At 41.5% G+C, this 17,704-nt stretch overlaps 1 protein-coding gene across 1 annotated transcript in view; it reads right to left on the bottom strand.

Annotated features, from left to right (window-relative positions):
• LOC149457644 (U4/U6 small nuclear ribonucleoprotein Prp31-like) overlaps window positions 1–17,704 on the bottom strand; it is a 243,522-nt gene that overhangs the window by 179,180 nt on the left and 46,638 nt on the right. The window contains exons 3-5 of the mRNA XM_089683421.1: window positions 17,567–17,627; window positions 5,136–5,219; window positions 4,117–4,214 (exon numbers count right to left, since the gene is read on the bottom strand). Of these exons, the coding sequence (XP_089539547.1) occupies window positions 4,117–4,214; window positions 5,136–5,219; window positions 17,567–17,627 (243 nt within the window). The remainder of the gene's footprint in view (window positions 1–4,116; window positions 4,215–5,135; window positions 5,220–17,566; window positions 17,628–17,704) is intronic.

Below are 17,704 nucleotides of genomic sequence, written 5' to 3'. Positions count from 1 at the left end.
GCCAATACAGATTTGAAAGACCATCCAACGATAGGCCCAACCCTACAATGTTTTTAAAAGACCTGCGCCACATTAGGAATCTCAAAAGTACCTGGTCCAATGTCTCCATTTTAATGAACACAGATTTCCCTCCAGGAATGAATGATCGTTTTTTTTTTTTTTTTAGGCAAAAAAACGGATATGGGACTGCGGCTTCATCACCTCTTTGCGAATGAGTCTTTCCTTGAACTTAATCACATCCAAGCGAAATGGCCTGACTCTCAAATATCGACCTGGAAATACCTGCAACTTAGACACTTTGCTAAATCTATACAAGGCTCTAGGCACACTTAATTTTCCCTTACACCCTTTGACAAATTGTGCGCCTCCAATAAACCTCTACAACACAGTATCTCTATTTTACATAATCTGCTATGGACGTATGAATCTGGTGCCACGGGAAGAACATGCACATCTTGGGCTTATGATTTACATCTAGACCTTACTGAAGAAAATTGGGAACAAATATATAGACACGTTCACAAAGGATCCATCAATGTCTCCATTCAGGAAAATAATTACAAAATCCTATCACGGTGGTACCGTATACCCTCACTTCTTCATAAATTTGATGTGACTATATCAGACCAATGCTGGAGATGCCACCAAGAAATAGGAACTAATTTTACACATTTGGTGGGAATGTCCATTCATCCAGCCTTTCTGGAAAGAAGTACATAAACAAACGACCCAGATTACTACCCACCCACTGGAATTTACCCCTGCGCAATACCTTCTGCACTACACCCCTTCCCCTTCACCCCCCTACTTCAAATCTCTTGCCATTATGATGGTAAATGCAGCCAAACTGTGCATACCAATACTTTGGGGAACCTCTAAAACCCAAACTATACCCAACTGGTACAGTAGGATAAACAAAATAGCGAAAATGGAAGAATTAATCTCTGTGTCAAAAGACACACCTACAAAATTTACTTCAACTTGGGCATGCTGGCTCCATTTCCAAGCCTCTGAGGACTACATCCGGGAAATGAAAATCCCCCCATGAATGAATAGAGCATCAGGTGGGTGCCCAGATATATACGCTCTCTGAGTCTCTGACTGAATACCGTCCTTTACTCACAATCACAAGCTAAAAATATAAAAAACGTACTGCACACACTACAGTTCTACATGAGTCCATATTACCCACAGCCATACCTTTCCTACACGCACCTATGCCCGATTAAAGTACGATGTAATGGAACGATACACACAGACCTCTACTAATACAATCAGGGTACCCAAACCCTCTAACCCTCCCACACCTCTCCCCCACCCCTCCTTTTCTTTTAGTTTTTTCCCCTTCTCTTTTTCTTCTTTTTTCTCTTCCTTTTCTCTTCTCATTCCCCTCCTCTCTTTGTGGCGACCCCTGCAAACGGTTACTGCAGGCAGTATACGGATCTCCAGACAATACATCCTTAATCGACTCTGCCACACTACACTTCGATGCATTATAGCCCTACACCCTGACAAACCGAATACAGAGACGTTTCTTGACTGAACAAATTAAACTCACTGTCAAGTAAACTTGACTACTTTTATACTCCTAGCCATGTGTTAGTCACTACAGCTGACTTGCAAACAATGGACTGATACATACTTTGAAAAGACTTTGAAAGTGAGGGGGGCCTAATTCCATGAATCAAAGGGGGTTGAAGGGGTGGGAGAGGAGGGAGGGAAGGGAAGAGAAAGGAAAAGTTTGCCATCCTGAATGTTAGATACTGAATTGCTATTTAACACATGGTGCTAATATTGTATTTACTTGATAACTGTGGAAATGACATTTGATTGTTATAGGGGTTGTTTTGCTTTTTGTTCTCCCGATTGTTATATCCACTACCCCCCATTCTCTGTATTACTCATATCTTATATATTCAATAAAACTTTATTTTGGGGAAAAAACAAACAAAAAAAAACTTTTTTTTTTTTTTTTTTTTTAAACTGTGGATGGAGAAATCTCTCCCACTACATTGACACAGGCACCGGCCCTGCTCCTCTCAGAATACACAGATTACTGCTGCAGTTGATTGGTGTTCCTGCAAAGCAAACAACAGTTAACAATATTGAAAAAATAGGAATGCGCTAAATAATTAAATGTAACAGCAAAATAAAATAAAAGTGTCCATAATTAAATATGTGAAAGTCCAAACACCAAAAACATAACAAAAAGTCCTCTTGTGATAATCATAACACCCTGATCAATCCACCACCAAATAAATGGGATAAACTCACCAGAGCTAAATCCTCGATTTATGGAGATACGTTAGTATATGAAAAGGCTCATCCTGGGAGATCAGGCTGCAGAGTATTGCTCCTTACATTGAGATATTGTCCACCATTGCGGAGTATTGCTGCTTGTTACCTGGAGATGTGATTACCACTGCAGAGTATTGCATCTATAATCTGGATATCGCTTTATTCATCGCTCCCAGAGCAAAAGCGCTTGTGCTGGTTTATAACCTGATCAGCATTTAGTTCTGGTGAGTTTATCCAATTTATTTGGTGGTGGATTGATCATGGTGTTATGATTTTCACAAGAGGACTTTTTGTTATATTTTTGGTGTTTGGACTTTCATATATTTAATTATGGACACTTTTATTTTATTTTGCTGTTACATTTAATTATTTAGCGCATTCCTATTTTTTCAATATTTTTATGCCTAAATATTTTTTGGGTTTGGGAGTTGCAGCTATAGGTGTTTATTTATATATGGTCAAAAGTGTGGCGCTTTTCTAAAATTATCTGAACAGTTAACAACGTTAACTAAAACAAAATTAGATTTTTTTTGCAGGTTTTTTTTTTTACTTTGTAAATGAACTTTTCAGTACAATAACGTTTCCAGCCTTTGATTTTAGAGTCTCAAAATGTGATAGACAGTTTCCTGACTACCTAACATCTGTAGAGACTCTTCTTGTGCAAAATTGTGTGAACCCCTGTACTGTATACTGTTAGAAACCAAGGGGCCCCATACAGCAAACCCGACAGGCACCCTCCCGACCACAAAAAACCCCACAGTTGACTATGCTTCAGTTATGATCGGTACAGATCACTCACTGTGTTCAATCAGTAAAGAAAAGGGCCGGTAAATGAGACATATTTACTGGAATCTTCCCCCACTCTCCATCTTGAAGGATCCTATTGTACTAGTGCCTGCAGCTGCCGGTGGAAAGGAGGGAAGCCGGCAGCACTGTGGCAGTGGGGGCACGCAGGGGGGCAATTACTTGAACGGATCCCCTGTATGGCTCTCTCTGCAGCTGCTGAAAGCCAATGGGAGGGAGAGGAGAAGAAATCAGCTTTCAGCTGCTGCAGAAAGAGCCATACAGGGGATCAGTTCGAGTTAGCACCCCTTCGCTGTTCCAATCACCCTCCCTGCCTACATCTGATTCACCCCCCTGCTGGTCTGGGCCCCCTACAGGAGAACTGGTGGTACCCCCTTATCCACGGCCCTGACTGTACCGTGTGTCATGCCTCATTTCACGTTTACCACAGACACATTTTGTGGGGGGGTGACCTGTGTCTTAGAAGCTAGATGGACACTATGGGGCTTTGCTGACTCCTCCTTCCCTCTGTGGTGCCTCTTGCCCACCCACTCCTCCCTTGCCTAAGAAAGGGGTCTCCCCCCCAAAAACATGCAGTTTCGCCCACTCACTCCCAAAATGCAATGTCATGATGGCCCATCCCTCTGGCCAGTGATCTTGCTTCCTGCTATCTACAGTGACCTGCAAATCATACACACCAGTCTGAATTCCCCCTGGTTTTAATTCCGAGAGACTATAGTGTTTTTTGGCATATTTGTACAACTATGACTACCCAGGACGGACTGACCATTGGAACCCACGATATGATGCCACCGGATGGAATTTTTTGATACATTACCTCTTTTACTTACTTAATGTCAGTGCATTTTTATCTTTAATTTAACAAATATACACACAAACCATACATGAGCCAATTGGTTTTAATTGTATCACTTTTCAGGAGGAATGAAACTGACTCAATTAGCTATAAGGGTACCAACAAACTTTGTCCATAGTTGTATATATTGTTCCTTTCTTCGCATAAAACCAACCTACCTTCACTGTTCTGATGTAGTCCAAAGCATTGGGAACCAAGGATTCTAACTCTGGAAACCTCTTAGAGTATTTGTCTCTGATAAATTTGTGAATGATATCTGTAGAAATAGAATGTATGAAATATGATATAATATGAATGAAGTGATAGCTTACAGCATTTAAATTCAGATTTACTCAAACTATCTTATTGAAATTCCAGACTGCCTCAACATATATGTAGAAAACCTATACTCTTAAACATAACCTGCAAAGAATTATAATTCCACAGGGCTGCAAACCACTGTTGCTTTATTTTGGGAAATGCAGAGCCTGAGCACTGCAATTGTCACAAAGCAAAGCTTGGTCTGCATAAATGTAAATTTTTCCATGAAACTAGAGTTACCCATTAAGTTACACTTCTAAATGAATATCTTCTGGAATTTATTATGTACCTACCTAACTGACCTGATACCCAAATAGCACCCTACCAGTGCCCTTCGCTCCTCACAGGACCTCCTACTCTCTAGCTCCCTGGTCTCCTTCTCCCACGCCGGACTGCAGGACTTCTCCCATCCTCTGGAACTCCCTACCCCAATCCATCAGACTGTCACCTACCCTCCTCACCTTCAGGCGCACCCTGAAAACCCATCTCTTCAGGGAAGCCTACCCCACCCTCACCTAACAACCGATCTCCTCCACTTCTCCCACCACTCCATCCCCCACAGCCACTTCCTCCTGTACCACTTCCCCTCCCTCCTAGATTGTAAGCTTGAAAGAGTAGGGCCCTCAAACCCCTCGTGTATTGTATTGTTACTGTTTTGTCTCATGTTCTGTCCCCCTTGCTATTGTACAGTGCTGAGCAAACCCTTTGGCGCTATATAAATACTGAATAATAATAATAATAAATCCAATTACAACATCAACCACCCTCAAAATACACACTTCAGGCTGCAAATTATCAGGTAAAAGTGAAAAAAATGTTGGGCATGCAACGAAGTAAAATATAATTTTAATGCAAAGTTAAAAGACATGTAACTTACTCAACTCATTCTCAATTTCCACAGTCAAATTATTTGCATCCACAATTACTTTATACTCAGGAGCAGCTTCCACAGGACCCATGACTGGTGAGAAAATAAATTCAGTTAATAATAAAACAAAAATAACAAATGGTAAATATTATATATTGTTGCTGGTCAGTTATATAGTGTCTGTGGTCAGTAGATCTGGTGATCTGGAGGAGGATTCGAGTGTCAGGCTTTCTGGATTGTTTAACAAAGCATGATTGACCACACTTAAAAGGGGGTAATGACTTTCTGGTAAGCCTTCTGTAGTAGTGGTTGGTGACACAACAACCATCCTTGGATTTCTTTTGTTTCATCACAGCCTCTGGGACTTTTCTTTCATTTTTGGATGGACTATTTTTTTTTTATTTTTTTTTTACACACTTTTCACTGTTTTCTTATGATTTGTCACTTTAAGTGCTGCACTCTTATGTACTTATTGCCGATTGTCTAATATCAGAGTTTCTGTGTTAAGCTGGTATATGTTTCACAACTCATTTTTGATTATCCATTGTGATTATTAGTGCAGATATATAGATATATAGACAACAACAACAGCAAGAAACTACTGCATGCTGGACAGACTGCAAGCAAACACCCTGGGAAACATGTCTTACAAGTCTGAGTGCCACTCCGAGTACCTTTTTAATATGTCCCCTCTACTCATCCTTTTCATATTACTTTCTTGTGTTCCCAAAATCTCATTTCTTTACCCCTCTGCTCCACCCCAAAACGTGTACATCTCACCCTCACTGCTACCATCTCCCTACTACTGCTCTCATCACCTCCTGCTGATACTTCACTCTCCTACTGACCCAAACACCAGGACTGGAAGGCATGTACGCTCATGTACATCCCGCTCCCATGTTACTTTCCTCACTTCTCCTTCTCCTAACCTCTGGGGATATCTCCCCAAACCCTGGTCCTTCACCACCTCACTCACCCACTAGGCACCCTCCTACCCCCACGAACCGCCGCAACCCCCTCAACCTTATACCTGTCCCCCTCCTACCTGCATCCATCCCTCCACTCTCGGTTGCACTCCTGAACGCCCGATCGGTTTGCAACAAGCTCACCGCCATCCATGACCTCTTTATCTCCCACTCCCCTCAACCTCCTAGCGGTCACCGAAACCTGGTTCCAAGCCACTGACTCCGCCTCCCATGCGGCACTCTCCTATGGAGAGTCCCATTCACCCAGACCGAGCGGTCATAGAGGTGGTGGGGTCGGTGGGCTCTTGTCACCGCTGACCACCTTCCAGGTCCACCCAAACCCCCCCTCTCTATCCTTCTCCTCCTTCGAGGCCCACTGCATCCGACTCTTCTCTCCCACCCCTCTGAGGCTTGGAGTAATCGGCCTCCTGGACCCGTATCCCGCTTCCTTGACGACTTTTCCGCCTGGCTGCCCTTCTTCCTCTCCTCTGAGCTACCCACCATCATCCTTGAAGACTTCAATATCCCTATCAATGTCAACAACCCTGCTACATCCAAACTCCTCCACTTAACCTCTTCTTTTGCACTCACACAGTGCACACAGTCCTCCACCCACAAAGATGGGAATACCCTGGACCTCCTTTTCTCCCATCTCTGCACCCTCCACAACCTCACAAACACCCCTTTCCTTCTCTCTGACCACAACCTCATTACGTTCTCCGACTCCCCGTCCTATAACGCCTCCCCCCCAAACATCAAACCATCACCAGCCGTACCCTCCGCAACCTGAACCCGGCCCCTCTCCACTCTGCAGCTGACCGTCTGTACGACAGTATCCTTCCACTGTCATGCCTTGGCCTGGCCACTACTGCGTATAACGACTCACTGTCAGCTGCCTTAGACTCCTTAGCACCTCTAACCACACATAGCATTAGACCCCGACCGCTTCAACTCTGGCAGAACGACCAAACTAAAAATCTTAAACGACACAGTCGTGCGCTGGAACGATTATGGTGCAAAACCAAATCCCCTCGAGCGTTCTCCCTCTACAAATCTGCCTTCCTCACCTACTCCTCCACCTCTTACTCCTTGACCTTTCCGCGGCCTTCGACACAGTCGACCACCCCCTCCTCCTTAATAAACTACACTTCCTCGACATCAGACTCCGCTCTCTCCTGGCTCTCCTCCTATCTATCCCAATGCTTCTTCAGCGTTACCTATAATGCTACCACCTCCCCCTCTCTGTTGGGGTCCCCCAAGGCTCGGTCCTCGGGCTCCTTCTCTTCTCCATCTACACCTCCTCCCTCGGCAAACTGATACACTCCCACGGCTTCAACTATCACCTCTACGCCGATGACACGCAAATTTACCTTTCCACCCCTCGCCTCACCCCTTCAGTCTCCGCCCGTATCACCCACCTACTGAACGACATATCAGACTGGATGCCGCTCCATTTCCTCAAATTGAACCTTTTCAAAACCGAGCTCCTGATTTTCCCCCCAGCCCGTGCTTCCCCCCACCCTCTCCATCACGACCAACAACTCCACCATCAGTCCCACCCTGCAAGCCAAAGTCTTAGGTGTCACTCTAGACTCAGACCTGTCCTTCCAACCCCATGTCCAATCATTGGCAAACTCATGCAGGCTCCACCTCCGCAACATCTCCAAAATACGTTCGTTCCTAACCCCAGACACTACTAAACAACTCATTCACTCCCTTATTATCTCACATCTGGACTACTGCAACTCCCTTCTCACCGGCCTACCTCATCGCAGACTATCCCCGCTTCAGTCTATCCTGAACTCAGCGGCCAGACTCATCCACATTACCAACCGCTCCTCTTCTGCCACCCCCCTCTGTGTCATTCCCTCCACTGGCTCCCAATTGCCCAACGCATTAAATTCAAACTACTAACACAGACATACAAAGCCATTCATAATGCTGCCCCAAACTACCTCACCGACCTGATACCCAATTACCACCCTACCCATAATCTTCGCTCCTCACAAGACCTCCTACTTTCTAGCTCCCTGGTCTCCACCTCCCACACCCGACTGCAGGACTTCCCCCATCCTCTGGAACTCACTACCCCAATCCATCAGACTGTCACCTACCCTCCTCACCTTTAGGCGCACCCTGAAAACCCATCTCTTCAGGGAAGCCTACCCCGCCCTCACCTAACAGCCGATCTCCTCCACTCATCCTATCACTCCATCCCCCACAGCCACTTCCTCCTGTACCCTTATCCCCTCCCTCCTAGATTGTAAGCTTGAAAGAGCAGGGCCCTTGAACCCCTCGTGTTTTGTTTTTGTATTGTCTCATGTTCTGTCCCTCACTATAATGTACAGCGCTGAGCAAACCTTTTAGCGCTATATACTGTATAATAATAATAATATAATTTTTTTAAATTTATATTTAACACTCAGGAACCACCAGGAAAATCAGTAGGATCTATATCTGCTCATCATTTCTGCTCAGCACGCATCACTATTCATCTATGCAACAAACACTGAATACTTCATAAATGTAAAATTGCTGAGTGGTTTTATTTATTTAAAGAAAGGTACTCACATTATAAAAGAGAATCAGAAGCACATCAAACACTCTTCCATCACGAGTAGTAATGTGATTATGTCAACATAGGCTCTGCCCTCTTTTTTAAAAAATAAAAATCACTCAGCGGTTTTACACTATGTAACATTCGGTATTTGTTTCATATGCGAATAATGATACATGTTGATAGGAAATTATGAGTGGATCTGAATCTTGACAATTTTCTTGGTGGTTACTGGCTATTACATATATTGCTGGAGAAGTTTTTTGAGCATTGTATGACCTCTTATATGAGGAACGCAAGTCAAACTGGGACTTTTGAGGACACCAGCCATAGGAGATGTAGTGGAGGAGAGATTGACTGAGAAGAATACAAGTCCCGATGAATTTGCAATACAAGAGCATTATACTCTTAACACACAAGAGTCCACAACTGTCTGAGTGTGGGAACAAAGGAGGGGAGCACAGTAATTTTGTCACCTATCGTTTTGGAAGATTACACAAGGGCACTATAGCATGCACATTTATTTGAACTTTAAGTTGATTGGTGTTTCCACAGATACATAACACTGTATAGGGCAGCAATTTGCGTTATTTTTATCTTAATAGAACACACTTGCCACGTACTACTGTGTTTAGTACCGGCACGCTAGTATCCCTATATATACTTGTAAAATTAAAAGTCCCAGTTTAACCTCAAACTTTACTTCTGGTAAGTTTCTATTATTAATGGTGGTGGAATGCACAAGGGGATTCAGTAAAGATTTGTATTGTTACCAGATCTCCTTTTGAAGTGGACTTTGTTATTTTTTCACATTTAAATCGCAATATTTGCACTTTTGGGAGATTACACATATATGTTTGTATGCTTAAATAGGTACAGTGCAAGAAAACTATTTTTTTGGTGTACTGTAGTATGCCGGTGTGATTCATACAAAACCAAGATATGGCTGGAGTGGAACAGCACTTTAACAGCACTGTTTCAGCTAAATCTTTAAACTTCAAAGATTTTCACAGTGGGCACCCATAATGGCACCTGGCACAAGCAATATAAAGGAGCAGATGGTCTAAATAAGCAAATTAATTACTTTGAATGAAGCGGTCAAGTAACCACCTGTAATTTCATGATTAAAATTTAAGACTAACTCTAGCTGCTGGGCATGAGTCAGATAGAGTGGTAAGAGAGACTGGGGAGAGAGTGGCATGGAAGGATATGATGGGTAGGTGATCAACACTGAGGTGTGAGTTAACACTTTCACTGCTATGACTGCAAATGCTGGATTGAGCATGAGGGGATTAACACTTTCACTGCCATGACCATCAATTTGCAATTACCGACAATGCTATTCATTGCCATAATCATCAATATAGAGAGGTTAACTTTCACTGCCATGCCCACCAATACAGAGGAAGAGGGCCCCCAACCTCCAATTCTCGGGTCACCTGCTGCCACTGCTATGAGTGCCCTCATAGCAAGTCACTTGCTATGGGGGTACTTGTGCAGGTTGGATTCTGAGCTGCGCTTTCTATGTCCATAGACACACACAGTGAGGCTCATCCCTGCCCTAAAAGTTTAGGTTTTAGAACCACTTTAACTTGCCACACGGGTGTGGGTGTGGTGTGTGTGTGTGGGGGGGAGTAGGTGGAATGGAAGGGTTAACTTTCACTGGCATGACTGTGTGTGTGTAAAACGTGTGTGTGTATAAACGTCTTAGTCAATCTTATATTAATACAAATCCACAGCAGACAAATATGCCCTTTATGCTTTGTGTAATTGTCATAAAAATAGACTACCTCCATCGGTAAAATAAATATTATAAAATAACCACACAAAAAAAAAAAAAAAGGAAGAAGGGGGGGTGGGGTGGGCAGAGTATTCTTGTGGTCAACCTGACAGGACATATAACAAACAGCCTACCTCTGGGTGGGATCAGTACCTTTAGAATTTTTCTGACGAATGCCAAGTGCTCTCTCAAGAACGATGGGCTGACTAATTTTCCAAGAAATGGTGTGACAAGAGGCACGCAATCACTTACAGGCACCTTCTGGAATAATATAATGAAAAGAGTAAAGCTGGCCATAAATTGATCAAAAACTCAAACTGTGTGTGGCAGTCCCTGTTCAACAGATGTTGATCATTTGATCGACCCCTGTCGAACAGACAAGTTAGAAAAATGTTGCCAGTAAGCAGCTGACATAGAAAACATTGTCCTGATGGTGGGGGAATTTCTCAGTAATTATTTTTTTTTTTGTATTCCATTCAGCCTGCTGAAAAAAAAAAAGAAAAAAAAATATCCTCCTTCTACACAAAGTCTGTCTATGACTAGGTTAAATTAACCAGCAGACAACATGGAAGATAGATGTACTCAAACAGTTTGTACCAAATCCAATAGAGGGAATCTCTATAGGATATATTAGAACAGGACAGAGAAAAGGAAGGAAGTACAATGTCCCGGTTAAGGTGAAAAAAGGAAACCACCTTAAAATGATATTAAAAGGAAATTAATAAACAAATAACAAACATGTTATACTTACCTGGTCTGTGCAGTGGCTTTGCACAGAGCAGCCCTGATCCTCCTCTTCTTGGATCCGCTGACAGGGTTCCGCTCACCAAGTGCCCACAGAGCAAGCACCTTGCTATGGGGGAACCCAAGCAGGCTTGCTCTGAGAGTCCATTCACACACAGCTGCGGCTCAGCCCCACCCCCCCTCTCTCTCTTCATTGGCGCACGGCGGGACTATTCTGGGCTCATAGAACTTCAACTGGAATCATGATCTTATACCTACATGAACATGCTGGAAAGGGGTTATGATGATATCAGACAGCTACAAGATAAAGACTGGACATGATACCAAGTTGCAAGATTAATGGATGAGTCCATGTCTGGATAGAACAAAAGACAACTGTTCGCCTTGATTTTATTTCCTCCATAAACGTCTGGAAGGGAGTTCATATTAAACTTTACAATGCATAAGGTGTTATTATTTGACAGGATTATTTTAATCAAAAATGTCAATTGTATTATTATTATTATATGAAGGTAATACTTGCTTACGTAATTTGGGATTTATATTACTATATTCAATATACATATACAGTGGATATAAAAAGTCTACACACCCCTGTTAAAATTTCAGGTTTCTGTGCTGTAAAAAAATTAAACAAAGATAAATCATTTCAGAACATTTTTCCAGCTTTGTGACCTATAAACTGTACAACTCAGTTGAACAACAAACTGAAATCTTTTAGGTGGAGGAAAGTAAAAATAAAAAAACTAAAATAATATGGTTGCATTAGTGTGCACACCCTTAACCCACTTCCCGTCCACCCTATAGCAGATACACTGCTACAGGGTGGCACGGGTGCGCAAAATCATGTATACATACATGATTTGAAATTCTGGTTAGGCGGCATGAACGCTCCCTGCCCGCATCACCATTCGCGGCCGCGCCTGTCAATCACTGTGTCCTGGTGATTTCCGCCGATCTCCGAAGAGGAAGGTGTGGGGGGGGGGGGGCGGTGTTTGAGAATTGTTTTGTTTACTCCTCCCTGTCAGCTCAGGAACACTGCTTTGGATGGATGTGCACAGCACTGCCATCCTAAGCAGTGTGCTTACAATGAAGCACATGACACGGTCCCCTATTTCAAACTCCCAGCACACAGTTAACCCTTTGATTGCCCCTCATGTTAAACCCTTCCTGCCCAGTGCCATTAGTACAGTGTCAGTGTTTTGGTTTTTTTTTGTTTTTTTTAGCACAGATCACTGTATTGGTGTCACTGGGGATGTCAGTGACACCAAGTCAGTTCCCCCCAGTGTCAGAATGTCTGTCGCCGTCCTGCTATACGTCGTTGATCGCCGCCATTACTAGTAAAAAATTATTTTATTTTTTTTTTAAAATTCCAGTATTTATACTGCTATAACGTTCAACTAAGCCAATTAATTTACACATACTGGGATTTGTTTTTAGCAAAGACATGCAACAGAATACATTTTGGCCTAAAATTATGACAAAATTAGATTTAATTTTTTTTTACTGGACATGTTTAATAACAAAGTCAAAAATATTGTTTTCTCAAAATTGTTGGTCTTTTAGCACAAAAAACAAAAAAAAAAGGGTGGACAAAAAATTATGTTGGGTGCAGCATTGCATGTCTGCGCAATTGTCAAAGGAACGCAACGCCGTAATACTCTGTTGAAGCACTTTTTGATTTTAATGTGTAGCACTCAGTCTTTATCAGCATGGCAGATCTTGACTTGGCAATATTTGCCCACTCTTCCTTGTAAAACCACTGCAATTTGTAAGATTGCGAGGGCATCTCCTGTGCACAGCCCTCTTCAGATCACCCGACAGATTTTCAATCGGATTCAGTTCTGGGCTCTGGCTGCACCATTCCAAAACTTGAATCTTCTTCTGGTGAAGCCATTGCTTTGTTGATTTGGATATATGCTTTGGATCGTTTTCAAGCTGAAAGATGAAGTTCCTGTTCATGTTCAGCTTTCTAGCAGACCCCTGAACGTTTTGTTCCAATACTGACTGGTATTTGGAACGGATTCATAATTTCCCTCTACCTTGACTAAGGCCTCAGTTCTAGCTGAAGGAAAACAGCCCCAAAGCATGATGCTGCCACCACCATGCTTCACTGTGGGTATGGTGCTCTTTTGCAGTGTTTTTGTGCCAAACATATCTTTTGTAACCATGGCCAAAAAGCTCAACCTTGGTTTCATCAGACCACACACACATTTTCCCACATGTTTTTGGAAGACTTCAGATGTGTTTTTGCAAAATTTAGCCAGGCTTGGATGTTTATCTTTATAAGAAAAGGCTTCCGTCTTGCCACTCTACCCCATAGCCCAGACATATGAAGGATACGGAAGATTGTTGTCACATGTACCACACAGCCAGTACTTGCTAGATATTCCTGCAGCTCCTTAAATGTTGCTGTAGGCCTCTTAGAAGATTCCCAGAGCTATTTTCTTCTCGTCTTTTCATCAATTTTGGAGGGATGTCCAGTTCTTGGTAATGTCACTGTTGCGCCATATTTTCTCCACTTGATGATGACTGTCTTCACTGTGTTCCATGGTATATCTAATGCCTTGAAAATTCTTTTGTACCCTTCTCCTGACTGATAACCTTATAACAATGAGATCCCTCTGATGTTTAAGAAACTCTCTGCGGTCCATGTCTGGGCCCCGTAGCCCAGATATCTGAAGAATATGGGAGATTGTTGTCACATGTACCACACAGCCAGTACATGCCAGATATTCATGCAGCTCCTTTAACTCCTTTACGCCTAAAACCAATCTTAACGCATAAGCACAATTATGCAACTTTGACACATGCTAGTAAAACCGTTCATATCATCACAACTACTTTGTGCATCCAGGTGAATTATACCTAGCTTTTTTTCAGGACAAATTGGGCTTTCATTTGGTGGTGAATGGTAATGGATATCTCCTGGTTTTTTTTTCATTACCAAAGGAAAACTGGCCCAAAATAGTAAAAAAAACAAACCCTTTTGCTACAACCACAACCTACCACCAAAGAACCCAAAATTATTTCTCCTGTTCCTGATGATCGCAAGGATGCTACATTTGTGTGTGTTAGCAGTTGTTTGTACCCATAGTGCACAATTTTTTTTTTTATTTTTTTTTTTTTTAATTCTGACACTGATACGAATTAAAAAAAAAAAAAAAAAAACCCTGACCAAAACACTAACCCTGGCACAGACCTAGATCAAATCTTAATCCAGGTATTTATGTTTATTTTATTATTTTTTATTCATTCATTCATTTTTTACACACTTTTTCTCTCTGAAAGGACACAGAGATATACAATGTATCTCTCCCCTCCATTCAGAGAGAGAAATAAATGGGGAAGGGGGAGGGAAGGGTGCGGGCTTCACAGTGACTGATCACTGTGACAGCTAATCAGAGGCTATCATAGCAATCAGGTGACCTGGAATTGGGAGTTCTGGGTCCCGATCATTAGAACGAGATCCGGGGCTCTCAGTGACATCCTGGTCTTTGTGCTGGGAGGGCGCCATGCGGTGTGCTCCCAGCAGAAAGACAGGTACACAAATTAGCGGCAACACGGAAACAAGCCTAGTTCTGTGAGGCCGCTAATTTGCATGTGGTCGGTGTCAAGGGGCTAGTGTTGCTGTAGGATTCTTGGCAGCCTCCCAGACCAGTTTTCTTCTAGTCTTTTCATCAACTTTGGAGGGACGTCCAGTTCTTGGTAAAGTCAGTGTTGCGACATATTTTCTCCACTTGATGATGACTGTCTTCACGGTGTCTTCACTGTGTTCCATGGTATATCTAATACCTTGGAAGATTTTTTTTACCCTTCTCCTGATACTTTTTAACAATGAGATCCCTCTTATGCTTTGGAAGCTCTCTGCCGACCATGGCTTTTGTTGTAGGATGAGACTTAGAAAATGTCAGGAAAGACCTACTAGAACAGCTGAACTTTATTTGGGGTTAATCAGAGGCACTTTAAAATGATGGCAGGTGTGTACTGACTCCTACTTAACATGATTTTGAATGTGATTAATTGTGAACACAGCTACATTCCCAGTTATAAGAGAGTGTGCACACTTATTCAACCACATTATTTTAGTTTTTTATGGTTACTTCCTCACCTAAAAGATTTCAGTTTTTTTTTTTTTCAATTGAGTTGTGCAGTTTATAGGTTACATTAAAGATGGAAAAAGTACTGAAATGATTTATCTTTGTCTAATTTTTTTACATCACAGAAACCTGACATTTTAACAGGGGTGTATAGACTTTTTATATCCACTGTTTATTTTATCTATATTGATTGCTTTTACCAATTAAAATAATATGGATAATATGTTTTCAACATTATAATTAGTTTGAGTCCCTCATATTGCAATGTCTGTATACTACAGAAGACGTTAGATAATTAAGAAGTCTCAGTACAAAATGGCCTCAACGAATGTCTGTAAGATGTATGGGTAGAATTTTTCCTTTCTCCAGAATCACTTAGGTCATACATTATTTTCAATGACATTGGCCCCAATCTGTCTTACCAATTCTGTCAAAAGAACTCTTGCCTCGTAAATTTACAGAGTTTTCTTACCAGCCAAAGGTTAGAGGTCAACTTTTGCCATGACACAGGAGGCGGTAACAGAAATTAAAATCATTCCTATACTGCCACCGTCAGGTAATTAGGAAAGAAAAAAATGACACCTAGTGTGATATTCATAATTAGGCGAGATAAGCTTTCCCCCACCTAGGTATTTTGGGGTGATACATTTAGAAGACAGGAGACGAGAAAACAAACGACGGACACACACACGCACACACACACTGGCTAAGAGCTGGTATCAATGATACCATAGAAAATATTGGTAACGTATAACTCTCATTCTTCAGTAGGCAATTTGTACTAGCCTTATACAGTGCCTTGAAAAAATATTCATACCCCTTGAAATTTTCCACATTTTGTTATGTTACAACCAAAAACGTAAATATATGTTATTGGGATTTTATGTGCTAGACCAACACAAAGTGGCACATAATTATGAAGTGGAAAGAAAATGACAAATGTTTTTCAAAATTTGTTTTACCAATAAATATCTGAAAAGTGTGGCATGCATTTGTATTGAGCCCCCTTTACTCTGATACCCCTAACTAAAATCTAGTGGAACCAATTGCCTTCAGAAGTCACCCAATTAGTAAATAGAGTCCATCTGTGTATAATTTAATCTCAGTAGAAATACAGCTGTTCTGTGAAGCCCTCAGAGGTTTGTTAGAGAACATTAGTGAACAAACACCATCATGAACCAAGGAACACACCAAACAGGGCAGGGATAAAGTTATGGAGAAGTTTAAAACAGGGTTAGGTTATCCAAAATATCCTCCGGACACAGTGAAACACCGATCGTCGGACGGGACCTCTGTACGAGGTCCCGATCATGTGATCACTGATTGGCCAATCAGTGATCACATGCAAAGTAGTAAGCAAGATGTCACTTGTGACATCATTGCTTACTACGTGTGAAATCTGTGAATGTACCATGTGACAAGCTGTGACCAATCACAGCTCACTCAGTACTTCTCAATGACTGTAAGAATGCAGACAGAGAGAAACAGAAATGATTGCTTTTACATCCTATATGGGTGTAAAAGCAATCAGTGTAAAAAAAAAAAAAAATCTTCATCACCCCCCACAAATAGTACAGTGTCACCATGGTGACACTGTACTGCTATGGTGACAGTATGTAAAAAAACAAAAAATGTTTAAAAATTATAAATTTTTGGCTATAAACTAATTTGGATTTTTTTTTTTTTTAATAAAAAGATAACGGAATAAATTTTGGCCAAGATTTATGATGAAATATTATTTATTTGCAAAATTTTATAAAAAACAAAAAAAAAAATTTTTTTCAAAATTTTTGGAATTTTTCATTTACATAGCAAAAAAAATAAAAATCCCAGCGGTGAATAAATACCACCAAAATAAAGCTTTATCTGTCTAAAAAAAAAATGTTAAAAAATGTATTTGGGTACAGTGTTGCATGACCACGCAATTGTCATTCAAAGTGTGATAGCGCTGAAAGCTGAAAATTGCCCGGTCAGGAAGGGGGTAAAAGTGTACGGTCTGGAAGTGGTTAGGCAAAAAGAAAAAAAAAAAAAAAAAAAGGGAAGGAAGACATACCCCTGTGGACAACTGACTCTGCATAGAGGGGGGTTTTAAAGTGAATTAACACCTAAGCGTTTGACCCTTGTAAAAGCGTTAGACACTTTTACAAGCATCAGGTTTTTTATGCAAAAAAAGCTGCTGCCAAGAGGAAAAGCTTCTAGGAGAGTTTTCAAAACATCCTGTGTGCAAGAGGCTTTATACAGTTTACAGTTTTAAAGCTAGCAATAAAACAAAAAAAGCATTAAAATGGCAATACCTGCTGATGCTTTGGGCTGTTTTTTGACATATTCTTCAATCTTTGCCAAAATTTCTGCAAACTTATAAAAACAAAATGCCAATTACCATGTGGTAAATTAACACACAAACCTATAAAGTAAGAGCAACAGTCAGCTGC

Source organism: Staurois parvus, unplaced genomic scaffold (assembly GCF_062004578.1).
Source record: "Staurois parvus isolate SC_StPar_1 unplaced genomic scaffold, SC_StPar_1.0 ptg000309l, whole genome shotgun sequence".
In the NCBI taxonomy this organism is placed as follows: domain Eukaryota; kingdom Metazoa; phylum Chordata; class Amphibia; order Anura; family Ranidae; genus Staurois; species Staurois parvus.
The sequence above is the reverse complement of the archived record's forward strand: the minus strand, read 5'-3'. Positions and strand labels throughout refer to the sequence as shown.